Below are 15,036 nucleotides of genomic sequence, written 5' to 3'. Positions count from 1 at the left end.
TGGAATGTGTTTGGATTTTCTTTTATTCATCCCCACCCCCACGTCCCCTTCCATCAGTGATCAAGTAACCAGGCTTTTAAACATGCTGCTTTCTGTTGACAAGGACATTGACATTAGTCACTTTTAATGTATACCAAATGTAAATTATAGTGCTGATTGCTAAAAACATTCAGAACCAGTTGGACTCTTTGGAAGGTTTTTGTGAATTTAAAAAAAATGTCTGAAAGCCCAGATAAAGCTTTAAAAGTGGTGATCTAATGGTGTTTCTACAGCATTTTTATATTTTTCTGTGCAATTTTGGTGCAGCTGTGACTGCTAAAACGCCAATTTTGGATGCTCACATGCTGTTATGATAATTCCACTGATGTTTGTTGTCCATCTTTGTCCAAGAAGCCCTGCTTAGAAGGAAACACAAGGTTTCGAGTAAGTCAACAGAGCTGAGGTGGAGAGACTCCCAGGTAGAAGGAATCACCCATCTCCATTCTGGAAATGCCTGACGTCGTTCAGCAATCCTAATTAACTTCCCGTGCCAAGAGGAGCCAGAGAGCATCCTGAGAGGAGCCGTCACAGGCTGACAGGACCCAGGGCTGACAATACTACTGGAGCATCTCAGAGGTAGCATCTTTGGCTTCTGAGGGTGAATCACTGCTTATTTCCATATTACAGAGCATTTAAACATTGCAAAAAGGAGGCCATGCTTGCAGACTGATGATGGTTTTGTGCAGTATTAAGGGGTGCGTGGGCTCGTGATGCACAGGGTTTGCTCTGACCTCCGCCAACAACCCAGCCGGCTGTCTCAAATGCTTTCAGAATGCTTCAAAAACTCGTGTTAAAGCAGCCTTCACATTCTATCACAGATCTTCAGCCAGCACTTTTTCCTGTAACCCAGTTCTAATAATAATGGGGGTGGTGATACGGACGGAAAAATATATAAAATAAAATATAAAAATAAATAATTTGATATTTCTTTGTGGCCATCTGTCTTTGCTCCTCATTATGCTTCTATATCAGGATTTGTGGGAAGCTTTTTGAAAACACATTTTGATTAATCCCGGTGATATCTGAAGGAATTCAAGTCGAGCGTGCAAACATGTTAGGGCTTTTCAGGTATCGGATGCGTCTCCGCTCAATGAAACACTGTGACGAACAACAGCAAGGACAAGAAAGACCTGGTGAACGTATGAATAAGAGATTACGTGTTACTTCAAAGGAACCTTTCAAGCATCCTGGGAGATCTGGAAGATATTAAACTCCTCTCTTGAGACCAATGCGTTCTCTCCAGCTGCCTGAGAGCATGTGTGAATTTAAAATAAATGTATTTTCAGTGAAGCCGCTCCCCTGGATGCGTTTAAATACAGTTCAAATCAGCATTAATGAAGAGCATTCCGCTTTGTTTTTAACTGAATAATTAACTGAATGTTTCACCCTTTTTCACTGCGGCATAAAAAGCATTAAGTCAAATGCAACAAGCTGTTTGACTTCTTGAGTAAATAAAAACTTGTTGAGCATCAGTTTTCCCCTCATCTGAAACAATTAAATAAAAATTCAGAGAGCAAAGTTTTCACATTAACACACTTTACTGGCACATGTTCTGAACACATTTACAAACGAAGCAGATGCGGCTGATCTGCGCATAGAAATGATAATTTACATGTGATTTTCCCACTGTTTTGATCCTGTTAATCCAAATGAAGCTTATACGACGCCCGAGTTGCCATATTAAGTGACATTTTGCGGCAGATCCCGCATGTCGTTGTAAATAACCACCCCCGGGGGGTAGAAGAGCACAGCGGGCTCCTCGGGAGCGCTGACAGGAACTCTGACGTGCACATGCTCGTTGATCTCCTGCTTCGTGGTGGCAGTGATGGGCCGGATGGTCGGCGCAGTCCGCGTCCAGAAGAGTTTTCTCAACGCTTTCCTGAACTCCCTCCTCATCAGACAGTAATGGATGGGGTTCAGGCAGCTGTTGGAGTGCGCCAGGCACACGGACACAGGGAAGACGTACGCCTGCATGGTGTAGTACGCGTCACTGAAGTGGACCACGTTGAGTTTGACCAGGATGCCCCAGGTAGTCAACGCCTGGTTGGGCAACCAGCAGAGAAAGAAGGACAAGACCACGATGGTGACTGACTTGGTGACTTTGGCGCGTCGCTTGGCGCACGACGTGTTGATGTTTTTGGAGGTGATGAAGCGCAAAAGAAGCAGGTAGGAGGATGAAATGATGACCAGCGGAACTACAAAGCCCAGCAGCACTTTCTGGGAGTGGTAGAGTCCCAGCCAAAACTGCGAGGTTCCGTTGGTCTCCGGGAATTTCACCAGGCACAGCTCCTCGTCGGTGGTGACCGGTGCGGTCGTGGAGAACACCGCCGGCGGGAGAGCGGCGGTCACGGCGGTAATCCAAATGACAACGGTGATGCACCAGGCGGAGCAGCAGCGGGGCCGCCGCCGTCGTCCCTTGAGAGCCGAAGCGAGGGACCAGTACCGGACCACGCTCATGGCAGTCAGGAAAAACACGCTGGCGTACATGTTCATAGCCGTAACATACGAAACTATTTTGCACATGGCTTTCCCGAACGGCCACGTGAAGTCCAGCGCGTTTTCCACCGCCCAGAAAGGCAAAGTTAGCACGAACTGGAAGTCAGTCACCGCCAAGCTCGTCACGAAAAGGTTGATGGAGGATTTTCTCCACATTTTCTTGTAGGTCATGAGGCACAGGACCAATAAGTTCCCAACAAGACCCAGTGCGCACACCAGTGAGTAGATGATGGAGATGATAATCCTCACACCAGCGGTGCCATCTCCCAGAAAATCCGATTTGCTCCAGTCCGAAAAGTGGCGGTCGCTGCTGGAGCGGTTGGTGGCGTTGAGAAGGGCGCAGGAGTTGAAGGCTGCGGCTTCCATCCTGGGCGCACCGTCGCAGATGGAGTCGACAAGTTCCCCTGACATCTTTAACTTTAATGCACAAGGGTCGCTAAAAAAGTCATACCCGCGGATCCTTCAGGGTTCTCTGGACTTTTGCTCGCTTTGAGAGAGAGAGAAAGACTGAGACAGAGAGAGAGAAAGAGAGTCAGAGACAGAGAGAGAGAGAGTCAGAGAGACAGAGAGAGAGAGAGAGAAAGAGAGAGTCAGAGACAGAGAGAGAGAGAGAGTCAGAGACACAGAGAGAGAGAGAGTCAGAGACAGAGAGAGAGAGAGAGAGAGAGAGAGTCAGAGAGAGAGAGAGAGAGAGAGACAGAGAGAGAAAGAGAGTCAGAGACAGAGAGAGAGAGAGTCAGAGACAGAGAGAGAGAGAGAGTCAGAGACAGAGAGAGAGGGAGCGATATTTCATATATGAAATTATAAGATAAACTGGCCCTGGTGGAGCCAGGGTAAGTACCGGAGCGGCCGCCAGGTTGCTGCTCTGTGCACTTCAGTTCTCCATCCGCGCAATCTGGCGCTGTCCTTGGTTCTGACCAGATGAGCAGAGAAAAAGAAAACACAAATCCTATAAAGTCCGCGTGTGAAGAATGTGTGAACTACCTTCCTAGGCTACATCATGCTGAATTGAATAAAATCTGAATGTGAACAAGCTGTGCATCTCGCGGGCACGCACGCCCCATGGTCGCGTGCAAAGAGCTGAAGCCGTTTTCCTTGTATTAGATTAGAAATGGACCTGCTGCCATTTAGAAGCTCTCGTGGATGCCGCCTGTCCATCCATAAGAAAACAGGCTTTTGTCTTAGAGCGCCTGGCTTTAGTCGACCGCCTCCTCACTGACCACTTTTATCAGCCTCTCTTATCAGCCTCCAGTAAACATTTACTGCATTTATTCAGTAAATGTTTACACGTAATTAAAATGCACCGTGCATTTTCTTCTCAAGTTCGTTTCCTGATGAGGATCCAAGCGAGGGAGGGCAGGTCGAGAGCAGAGAGGTGAAAAAGATGCTTAATTCAATTATATGTATATTAGATTAGAAGGTGGGACGTGTTTGAGTTACTGAGGTCTGATGACAAACACCGAAAGACGTTGCTAGGGAACCACTGATTGATAAGAGGGATCTGCATGTTGTATATTGTGAAGTTAAATAAAGGATGTGAAAATCACAGAATGTGAAATGCTCTTATTCACTGGAATTAGAGAAGTGCATCTGCCTTTTCATCAATGTAAATGTTTGCAGTTCTAAATGAGCCGCAGTTCAAATAACAGAGATAACGCAAAGCAAGCCAAGGACGGACTTGTAGGCAGGACATCTAAAGCTGAGACTTCATCCAGCCACCCAGCAGGACGCGTCCTTGGTCCTCTGGTGTTTTCACAGTGAGATCCAGTACCAGAAATACAGTTTAGGATTCAGTTTCAACTTCACGGTGCCGCTGATATTCAGATATTCTGTGTGGAAAAGGGCTCCAGACTCACTGACGGCCAATCACGCATGAGGAAACATGGTGTAGGACTCGCACGGACAAATTAGTTCCCGATGGACAAAAAGTGCACCAGAGGAGGATTTTCCAAGCTTACTGCAACCCTCTTTTCTTACCTTAGGATTCATTAACCTCTCCATTAACATGTGTTTAGATAAATGAATGAATTCTTTGGGTGAATCGTCCCTTTACTTAATGTGATTCCAGACGCCAACTTCTAAATCTGTGTCTCTCTTCGCTCACGTATCCGTCTGTGAATTCCTGCTGGCCTGCTCCACTTTAATTAGCGTCTGTGTCCCTCACAGCCTTCCAGCTAAAGCTCCTCTCACCCTGCAGGTCTGCACAGCAGCAGCTGTGGTGAGACCGAAGGCTGCTTTAGACTAGACTCCTGAGGAACCTCCCCTTTCACCCCTTTTGTCCGTAAAATATGAAATCTAGAGCTTTTTTTCTCCTTTCATTCAAATCGCACTGTTGAATTTTAGATATAGGAAAGAAACCTACGCGCTGCCCGTGAGGAGATCAGGCTCCCTGCGTGATTAATTTCTCATGATTTCCGCTGTATGTATGTTGTGGAGGAAGTGCAACGTGTAGGTTTCACACACTGTTCCATTATGGGTCACATGGGCTCCACTTAATTGTCACTTCAGCGCACGTGTGGAGACACATGCACATGTACTGTTAAATACTGTATGTCCCTGTCATTGAGTACGTCCCTGTCCGCTCTGCCATGTACCAGGGAACAGTGGGAGCTGTCCTCCAGTCTACGCAGCACAGCCACAGGTCCGCTGGAAGGCGCCGGATCGACCCTTCCTTGCAAAGACGCAGCGATAAACGATGTCGCCGTGTCTCCGAGTCAAATATCAACTGCACCCTGCCCGGTTTCTGCCTCTCTTATCAGCCTCCTGAAGACACGCCCTTCATATAGAAACTCTGGCGTTCCGCAGCTGTTTCCATTCCACAGGGGTCGGAGGTCACGCAACAGAGGGTGCCCTTGAACGCCACTTTTTTAAATGGCTTTGCTTTCCAGGGCATTAAATGCTTCCCTGGAAGTTGACAGTTTATGGTTGACAAGTTTCAAAACAACTTCTCCTCAAGCCAGCCTCCAACCGAGCGCAGCAGTTCCTGTTTACTTTCTGCCTGCAATTATTTACTCAGACTGCAGTGTTTGCACTCGCAATGAGTTCCTGCCACCTTGAAAGTCTGAAAGATTTATTCCCCGGGACAAAATATACCCAGAAACAGGACTCTGGACTCCCAACCCTGAAGCGAAGAGCACTGAATTGATCAATCACCGGGACAGCACCATGCCAGGAATAAACTTCCTGTCATTTTTAGAGTTTCTCTCTGTAACTAAAAATCAGACACATTTTGAGGCTTTTAAATGTTGATTCATTCCTGTTCATTGATGGCTGTGGAACCATGTTTCTACTGGAGCCCAAAACATGGAACAGAGCAGAACTTTAGTGTTCATGAATGTTCTCCAGGACAGTAACTACGGTTTTATTCTTCCCACCTTGACTCCATTTAGGAAATAAGAAAACGATGCTTGCTGCTACATGCAATGCTAACCCTTAGCTTTATAATTTGATCTCTTATGTGCAAAACTTTGCCAACGAGATCGGGTTCCTTCAAGTTGGAAAATCTCTGTGCATACACGTCCGTGTGTTTATTCACCCTCCAAATGTCAGTGCCGTATTGTGGTGTCAGAGTTTGATTATCTTCAGGTTTCTGGATGTTTATCTCTGATGGGTAAAAGTAAACCCAAGATCACCGGCTTGAGCCACCTGACAGCACAAACATTTCTCAGAAAACAGCTCTCAACACAACGCAAAACACATTTATTCAGGCCGAGACTCGACCTCTCTTTGTGTGCTCCGTTCCCAGTGAAAGGTCGGCAGTGTTGCCCTTTTTTTCTTCCATCTTCACCTCAGATGAGCCTCCGCACACAGGCCCCCGGCTGTTCTGCCTCGGCCCAGGGTCGTCTCGGCAGGTCCCAAAAAAGACCCAAAAACCTCAGCACAAGTTCTCTTGTGAGAAATCCAAAACTTGTCTCTCTCCGCTCTCTGTTCGAGGTGTGTCTCAGCAGAAAGGTGCGATCAGAACGGCCAATTCATTCCTAAATACGTCTGATATTTGCTGGAGCTCAGAGGTGCGTCAGCAGAGTCTCCTCTGGCGTTCCTGTCTCCCATCAACTGTTATCATCCGCCAGCTGGTGTTTGTTCCACCATAGCAACTATCTATCCGTCACCGTGCAGTCAGGGAAGGCCGCCGATGGATGCTATTTAGAAGCCACATCTCCATGCCAACACCCAGAGGGCTGACTTTTTGGAGACAGGTGTGTTTATCGGAAATCTTCCTTGTCGCGCAGCCTCGTCCTGGTTGCAGAGAAATGCGGCGCTTTTAAGAGGATGGATTATGATGCGTTAGCGCAGCCTCAGTCTCCGTCGGGGGCCTCTAAAGCACTATGCCCTCATCCTGAGACGAAAGGGAGCAGCTGTCACATGTAAAAAACAGTCCTGCTGCTTGTCCCGCCATCAAAGGGGCAGGATTTATACGGTGTCGATGCGCCGGGGCTCTGTCGGGTCTGAAGATAATGCCGGGCGCGTTCCAGCGGTGTCCATCATGCTCAGCTTCTCTGTTACATTCGTGGGCACTTCTCGTCGTCGCCTCCTCTGCCAGCGCGTTCTGCATCGACGGCTGGAAGATGCAGAAAATTGTCACTGAGGCGACACATTCTGACAAGGTTCGGATCAGGAAGCTGATGGTTTGTTTATTTCATCACTTGCAATAGAACGGAGCTTACTTTGAACACAGGCAGATAAACAGGATGAGGAGGATGAGGAGAACCAGCCCTGCTACAATGCAGATAATTAGGATTTGTTGCTTCTCTCCTCTCCACCAGTCCAATTCCAGGTACTCACACCTGGAGCCAACAAAACCGCGCTCGCACCTGAAGGAGGAAACACGGTCAGAATGTCTCTGTTTTAGCCCTGCTTCATCATCGCCTGTCCACTTCTCACCTGCAGGACGGCGCTTTCTGTTCCTCGATGTAGCGACAGTCCCCGTGGACGCAGTAGCCGGTCAGCTCCTCGGGACATTTTGAGAAGTGGCCGTGCCACGTGTCATTGTCCACGGAGTCTCCTGGAGAGATGAAACACAGATTTGGAATCGCCCCTCATTGGTGATTGTTTTTATTCAGACTCCAGGAGGCTGCCGATTAGTTTTGGATCTGTTATTTTTCATTTATAGAAATGGAGAAAAGTCATAAATTTGAAGGTCGTGTTCATCAAAACTACCTCCTGAATGTCTCTTTTTATAACGATTTCAACTTTTCATCAAACTTTTAGTTTTACTGGATGTAGAACAAAAAGCAAATCTTCTATTTTTGTAACTGCTGTCAGGTTCCTTCTTTGACCTCCATGTTCACCACCTGTCATGACCTGATCTATATATAGACTGAAATAAGACCCTGTTAAGAGTCCTGTTGAAATGTTATAAATGTCGTCAAGTTCTAATTAGGCCCACGTCTCTGTTTGTCCATTTACTAGATGGAGCACATTCTATGGTTGTTAGCGTTGCAACATCCATTCTCAGAGACACAAACACACCCTGGACTTGTCACAATGCTGAACTTCTGACCTCTGGCTACACATTTGCCTGAAATTCTTTGAATGGGAAGCTGTAAAAGAACGCTGCCCTCTGGGCAACATCGTGGCCACTGCTACAGAAGTCAGAAAAGAGAAAAATCCCACCACTTTCTTAAAAAGAAACATGTTCTAGTTTCGAGTAAAACGCACTGCAATTTTCGACAATTGCCAAGAGCCTTCTACTGTTGTCATGTTTTATGGCGTGTGTTTACATCTGTGCTTCGCCTGTTTGTCTATGAAACTATCAAAGCAGCTGTTTATGACCCCAAGAGGGAACCTTCTCTCCATATCTACCTGTGCAATTGTTTCCGTTGCTGTGGTGATGGCAGTGGGACACAGTCCGATTGGCAAGCTCCTCCGTGACATTCCACTCAGCCAGGGAGTATTTGAATAAAGCCAGAGCTGCAGCCAGAAACACACACACACACACACACACACACACACACACACACACACACACACACACACACACACACACACACACACACGCAATGACAAACCCCAGACGAGTATTGTGCGCCTGTGCCAGCACATTCCACCAACAGGGCTGACATAACAGATGACAGAGGGGAAATAACCTACAACTTCAGTCGGTCGTTGGTGAACAGCAGCTGAGTCATGGTAATCAGCCTTAAATGGGAGCGAGAGGGACACCCACTCCATTATCTCTCTGGCTTTAATGATAGCACTCATTCTGTGCAATCTTGTGTGGCACTGACCGATTTGCCACATACAGCCTTATTATGGGATTACAGAGGGCTCTTCAGAAAAAGACAACCCATAATGCACCTGTGCATTCAGTAATTAACTCCATAATGACACCAGAGTGTGGAGGGATACTGGCTCTCTTTCGAGACAGAGATCTCTGAAAACTCACAGGATCAGCATGTGTGTGTCCTGAGAGGCAAGACTGCTAAAATTAGACCCAAAGATCTCACGCCCTCCCTTCCCCCCGTGCACAGTAGCAACATTACTGTTTCAATACACACACTGAGAGGTCTAAATAGAGGTGAATCTTACCTGTCGCCACTTGGACATAGATTAGGTAGACCTTGGCCATCTCCTCACTTGGTCAAAGTGCTCATCTGCTGTGTGAACATACAATGTCATTGAATAGCAGGAGGCAAACTGGATCCTCTCGGAGGTCAACGACCTTTGGAAAAGGTGCGGAAAAGCTGCGCAGGTGGCCCGGCGGTGTGTGGTTTCGGCGTCCGTCATTGATGGCGGTTAGCTTCATATCATCCAGGGCAGATTCAGACTAACAACCTCAGCGCAGATACAGCGCAAAATGCCTCCCTGGGCGGCAGTGTGTGCGCGCATGTGTGTGAGTATGTGTGTGTGTGTGTGTGTGTGTGTGTGTGTGTGTGTGTGTAAAGCAAAGGGGCTGGCACTGAAACCCAACTCTGCTTACTTGTCTGTCTCCTCCCACACCTTTCAGGGAGAACAGGAGTCCATTGAGCCATTCATAGCGCCTCCACGTCAAGGAAAAACTGCACCTTTATACCCGACATTTCTGAAGATTAAAACAACAGGCGGAACCTTCTCAGACAATAAAACTTGCCAACAGTAAAAACAAATAAATCCCTTCTATTTATATTCCCTTTGTTTTGGCTATAGAGTGAGCACCAAGTCTGATTTCCTGGTGAGACTGTCTGTCTGTGTTCTTACATATACTTTTCAAAGTCTGATATCAAATCCTGGCAACCTTTGAAGCACAGTGACAGTCGCACAACGGCAACAGCCAACAGCTGAGGGAGAGTCTCCGCTGTTGACCAGCAGGTGGCGCTAACGCTCACGGTTTACTCATAGCCGGGGGAAAACGGCCTAAAAAGAAACCGTTTTATCTTATTCTATTTCATTTTAAAACTATTGTTAGCGTGATTATTGTGTTAGTTATCCTGTTTTTTGTGAATTTGTAAATTAAAAGCTAATACTCCAAAGGGGCAAAAGTATGGAACAACACGTGAAATTAAACTTGTAGGAGAGCGTGTTTAACTGGTGCGTTGGTTCTAAATTAAGAGTCAAACTAGGAGAAACCTGTTTCAAATCGGTTTCTCTTGGCTATCATATTAGTCGCCCTCGCTGTCGGGCAGCTGCTCATCCAGGATTAAAAGCTCATTTTCGCTCTGTGCCAAAACGGAAAATAAAAGCAGGCTAAAAGTCGAAGACCGAAAATAAAGATTTAACTGATATTAAGCAACAAAATCAGAATCTGCATCCTTTTGTGGGGCATATTTGTGGCGATGTTGTAAGAAACAGGAGTCGTGGGATTATTGAGATCTGACCCTGAGGAGCATCCTGAGAGGAAGAGGAAGTGACTCCTCGTCAATGCACGCTCGGTCTCGGCAGCATTTGGGCTTGTTTTTAAACTAAATTAATATGCTGCATGAAAGACTAAAATACCTGGACAGAAGTGGCACTTTGCATGGTTCTGATGGGTGTTTTGCAGGTTCTGCCTCTCACAAAGGCTCCGAGGTTGAGTCATTTGTTGTTCTGCAGTTTTGAACAGGAAGACACCGTTTCCTCCTTGGCTTCTCTCCTTACACAGACTGAACGTCAGGAAGCTGCGACACTGCAAAATTCCAGGCTGCAATTTGCAGCCCACACTGTGATACACACCCTCTTTGTATAAACCTTAGGTAATTGCTCAAAAGGCTCTCCAAAACACTGATAAAGGTGCTCATTTGAAGTCTTATTAGAAATGTTCTCTAGCTTTACATTAATGCAGTGAAAAATGCAACATTTTATTTTAAAAGTATGAATTCTTCTGTAAAAGACGCCTCTCCTGTTGGGATTCTTCCTAGGGACAGAAAGAGCAAAATAATTACAGCCATACACTTTCAAAGTAAAGGGAAGGCTGAAGCTGTGCTGGCTGAGTGGTGTCTGACCTTCACACCACAGTACAGGAGCGCGGCTCTCTGAAAGGGTTGCTGCCCGTTGGCACGCCAACCAGGAGGGCGTCTTTTCCTGCGTTCTGCAGACAGTACTGCTGCAGCTCTGCAGCCGCCTGGGACACCTACACACACACACACACACACACACACACACACACGCATTCAGAGGGAATAAGTTACACTTAAATGTCTAACACATTAATTATTGTCTTAAATCTTCCCCTCAGATCGGTTATTATCTATTTTTGGCTATAAAGAAGGGAGGCATAAAGATCAGTTAAAGAACAGTAACATCTAATGTGCGTCAGGGATGTAAAATGATTTCAGTGGTGAAGTAGGTTGATTCTAATAACAGAGCAACAAAAACAGAATGGTAGGTAATTAAAAAATAACACCATAGAAAGATGACTTTGCCAGACAACTGCTAACAAATGAATATATAAATGTAAAACAATAAATCATCATGATAACTTGTTGAGTTTAGCGTAACAGCTGAAGCTGATGAAGGAGATGTATGACTTTTAAAAACAGGTTTGATGTTAATCCTCCAGTTAGTTTCTTTACCTTGATTCTCTCCACACTGGCTTCAAGTTTCAGCTGCTCCACCGTCCGCCGCATGTTGGATAAATTAGAGTTGGAGGTCATGCTGGTGGATGAAAGCTTGGTGGCAGAAAGGTCCTGAAACAAAAAGATTCCCTTCAAGGAGCAGCAGTCCTCTAATGAGAAGCCAGAAATGCGCCTGTGAGGCGAGAGAGCGTCCACCTCTCCTCAGTCCAATCTGCAAAGGAAGCGAGGAAAGGAAGCAGCGACCTTCTGATCTCATTTCTAAGGCGCCGTTTTACTTCTGAGCTGTGAATCCACAATTTGGAGTTAAAGAAACTAATGTGCGCACTCAAAACCAGAGAGCAAAAAATAAATAAATAATTAAACGTTTGAAAATGTGTAACGGAACAGGATGTGTTTACTCCACCCAAGCCTCACGATATGGACAAACCAGCCCGCAGAAATGCCCACACAGTGAGGACATCCTGGACGTGTGTGGGGCGTTTGTCAGGGATGAGGATAACGTGAGCGGGGCAAGATTAGAAGAGGATATATTATTGTCTCTGACCTGTATGAAGAACCTGGAATAGAATGCAATTATTTTATATTGAAAATATATTTAGAAAATAGTACAGAAATATTTATTACATCTCATCTTCTTAACCACTTTTTCCCTTTTGGGGTGAAGGAGGAGGTACACCTACTGGGTCCACCCCTGGGTGAGTCGCCACTTCATCGCAGGCTCTATGTGAGCATTTGTGGGTTTGGTACCTTGCACAAGGGCACCTCAGGGAGTGCTCTGAAGACGTTCTGGAACCTCCGCTTAATATCAGAACATGTTCCATGTTTTGTCCGCACCAGGGCTCCAGGTCTAGGGTTAGGGTTGAGTGGGCAGACTGCAGTCCCGTGCCCAGGGAACCTGGATTCTAGACCAGGCATGGCAGGCAGGGTGAGAGTACCTGTAATCCTGTCAGCCTCATCATCAATCAGTTTGAGTTGTTTTTGTTTTTTAATTAGATAAATAATACATAATTAACTTGGTAAAGGAGGTTGGGTTAAAGCAAGGGTTAGGGTTGATCCCCTAGTCAAGGGACTGCTGGGGATCAGGTTTAGGACCAGGCCTGGGCAGGCAGAGCTAGAGTAGCCGTGTAGTCCTGTCGGCCATGTCATCAGTTTTTGTTTTTCAAAATATTAGACAGATAATTAAAACATGACTAACTTAGTAAATAGGGTTAGGGTTACAGTTTGTTTGTACTTGTGTATTGATCTGGTGGGTGTGGGTGAGAAGGCTGCAGTCCCAACCCGAGGGGATCTGGATTTAAGAGCAAGCCTGGGGAGTCAGAACAAGAAGTGTGTAGTCCTGCCTGACACATCAACAAACAGCTTAAATAAATAAATAAATTAATTAATTAATTAAAGGAGGTTAGGGTTTAGGGCTATTATAATTTTATTATTGTTATTTTAGGCTGTTTTAGAATCGTTTTCAAAAACTTGATCAATATACAGTCTACTGTTGTGTGTATGGGACGAGGCGCCATGCTGTTTTGTTCCAGAGCGCATGCGTACAGAGCCTGCCGGAAATCGGTCTGAGGTGGCGCGCTGCAGACAAACGTCATTACGACATTTAAACGCAGCTTCCTCCCTATCAAACTCACATGGCTAATGAAGCGCAACACGCCGTCCCAGTCGTGCTCATTGGTCCGCCGGTGATTAACGCGATCGGCCCCTTCTGTAAGAGGCTTTAAATAAAAGGAAAACATGACAGCGAAGTAGGTACCAGCGCGTCCGTAGAGCCAGCGCGGAGAATTATGAGCTAAAGCCGAACGCAGTCTGTCGGATTCTGTCGTGGGACTTTAGCAGACATGGTGGAAGTGTTTGCAGGTCGGACCCTTCTCAATAAAGACGGGGACTTTGTGGATCCCGAAGAGGCGCTGAGGAACAAAGTGGTGGGGATCTACTTCTCTGCTGGATGGTGCCCGCCGTGTCGAGACTTCACGCCCATTTTGTGCGACTTCTACACGGAGCTGGTGGAGGAGAGCGAGCCTCCAGCCCAGTTTGAGATCGTCTTCGTGTCCTCGGATAAAACGTCAGACGATATGGTGGAATATTACCACGACATGCACGGAGACTGGCTGGCCCTGCCCTGGACGGACGACTACAAGAAGTGAGTGAGGTTTAAGAGGTTCCAGAAGGTCATGGAGGAGTGCTTTGGTGGGTTTTCTGAAGGGGACGTGTTAAGGCTGAAATATACATTCAAAAAACAAAACACGATATTTCTGCTCTTTTATTTGTCTTTCATCGAATTAGAATCTGAAAAGGCTCCAGATTAGTTTGCTAAAATGCTTACCGGGGTCACCTTTTCAGGGATTAGATGGAGACGCACAGCAGACAAACCAGGCGATCACTTTTACCTGTTTCTTTCATTTAAAACCAGATTGTATTGAAGCTAAAAAACGTAATAGCATTCTTTTCTTATGTTTGCTTTTTATATACATATCCGGCTTTATAAATTAATTGGTTTGTAATGCTTTTTGTTTTATTTTAAAAAAAAAAACTACACATGATAAACACGTAGGAAATGCAATTTACAGTCAAAACCCACATTTATACTGCACCTAGACTGCAGTTTAGGGCAAATTGTTCTTTAATTCATCATTACAACTCTTATTGTCTGTTTATATTAGTGTTGCACGTCTATGCTGACACATAATATTAATATAAACTCATATTGAAAGCTATTTTTAGTGTAATTCCTGCTTTTCTTCTGTGATCTCATGTGTAATCCAGTCACAGCCCCCCCCCCCACTACAGTTCTGGGCATAACCATAGTTATTCTGGATTTATGACATGGAAAAATATATGATCAAGTTTTAACCTTCTGCATCTCTTCCTCTACCCGTTCTTGTCTCTCCCAGTGAGCTGAAGCAGCGCTACAAGATCACCGCCGTTCCCAAGCTGGTGATCGTGAAGGAGGACGGCGAGGTGATCACGGACAAAGGCAGGAAGCAGATCAGAGACAGGGGCCTGGCCAGCTTCAGGACCTGGCTGGATGCTGCAGAGATCTTTCAGAATTTTAAGGCTTAGGAGACAAAGCTCCCATTGAGGAGGTGGGCTCCTGCTCTCTAATGAGCACGTTGCACTAACAAAGGTACAAATTCTCCAGATTAAAGGGATTTATTGCAGAGGAAGAAAGAATATTTTAGTATCGCAGCTCATATATAAGACATTTCTAAAGTGCTAGTTTAGGTGAGGAAGCAGTTTCACAAGCATGCTATGCATTAAATGGCCTCAGGTCTTTCCACTGTGATTTATATAGTAAACATTTACTGGCTAATTGGCTAAAGCTCTAGATAATTAGAAAATGTTGCCTGTATAGGTTGTATTTCTTCTTTCCATAGAGCTTGATTTTGTATATACCAGTTTTCTTCTACAATAGGTAGCTGCTTTTATACTTTTGTATTTTTTTTATATGTTATTAGCCAGTTTTCCTGCAAAAATAAATGTTTTGTTTCCATTGTTCTGTCATATTTGGGCTAACTCGCAGTGGTGATTTCCC

At 45.6% G+C, this 15,036-nt stretch overlaps 4 protein-coding genes across 5 annotated transcripts; 1 reads left to right on the top strand and 3 right to left on the bottom strand.

The window, feature by feature from the left end:
- Positions 1 to 1,558: 1,558 nt before the first annotated feature.
- On the bottom strand, positions 1,559 to 3,136 carry rxfp3 (relaxin family peptide receptor 3). The gene has a single exon (XM_057019193.1). The coding sequence runs from the start codon at positions 2,944 to 2,946 to the stop codon at positions 1,720 to 1,722; it is 1,227 nt and encodes a 408-aa protein (XP_056875173.1). The 5' UTR covers positions 2,947 to 3,136; the 3' UTR covers positions 1,559 to 1,719.
- A 3,075-nt stretch (positions 3,137 to 6,211) lies between these two features.
- On the bottom strand, positions 6,212 to 10,565 carry btc (betacellulin, epidermal growth factor family member). 2 transcript variants are annotated; one of them, XM_057019195.1, is made up of 6 exons: positions 9,197 to 10,565; positions 9,064 to 9,128; positions 8,338 to 8,445; positions 7,417 to 7,537; positions 7,200 to 7,346; positions 6,212 to 7,093 (listed from the first exon to the last, which is right to left on the bottom strand). In XM_057019195.1, exons 2-6 carry the CDS (start codon positions 9,101 to 9,103, stop codon positions 6,946 to 6,948), a joined length of 564 nt encoding a protein of 187 aa, XP_056875175.1. In that variant the 5' UTR covers positions 9,104 to 9,128; positions 9,197 to 10,565; the 3' UTR covers positions 6,212 to 6,945. The 2 variants fall into 2 exon arrangements, with proteins under 2 accessions (XP_056875175.1, XP_056875174.1); XM_057019194.1 differs by having other exon boundaries at positions 9,064 to 10,565.
- A 149-nt stretch (positions 10,566 to 10,714) lies between these two features.
- On the bottom strand, positions 10,715 to 11,703 carry gng10 (guanine nucleotide binding protein (G protein), gamma 10). Its single transcript, XM_057019197.1, has 3 exons — positions 11,502 to 11,703; positions 10,932 to 11,059; positions 10,715 to 10,843 (listed from the first exon to the last, which is right to left on the bottom strand). Exons 1-2 carry the CDS (start codon positions 11,580 to 11,582, stop codon positions 10,934 to 10,936), a joined length of 207 nt encoding a protein of 68 aa, XP_056875177.1. The 5' UTR covers positions 11,583 to 11,703; the 3' UTR covers positions 10,715 to 10,843; positions 10,932 to 10,933.
- Positions 11,704 to 13,113: 1,410 nt separating this feature from the next.
- Positions 13,114 to 14,994, top strand: nxnl2 (nucleoredoxin like 2). The gene is made up of 2 exons (XM_057019196.1): positions 13,114 to 13,644; positions 14,396 to 14,994. The coding sequence occupies exons 1-2, from the start codon at positions 13,343 to 13,345 to the stop codon at positions 14,562 to 14,564; spliced, it is 471 nt and encodes a 156-aa protein (XP_056875176.1). The 5' UTR covers positions 13,114 to 13,342; the 3' UTR covers positions 14,565 to 14,994.
- The last annotated feature ends 42 nt before the right edge of the window (positions 14,995 to 15,036 follow it).

The sequence above is a fragment of the Takifugu flavidus genome, chromosome 20 (assembly GCF_003711565.1).
Source record: "Takifugu flavidus isolate HTHZ2018 chromosome 20, ASM371156v2, whole genome shotgun sequence".
In the NCBI taxonomy this organism is placed as follows: domain Eukaryota; kingdom Metazoa; phylum Chordata; class Actinopteri; order Tetraodontiformes; family Tetraodontidae; genus Takifugu; species Takifugu flavidus.
The sequence above is the reverse complement of the archived record's forward strand: the minus strand, read 5'-3'. Positions and strand labels throughout refer to the sequence as shown.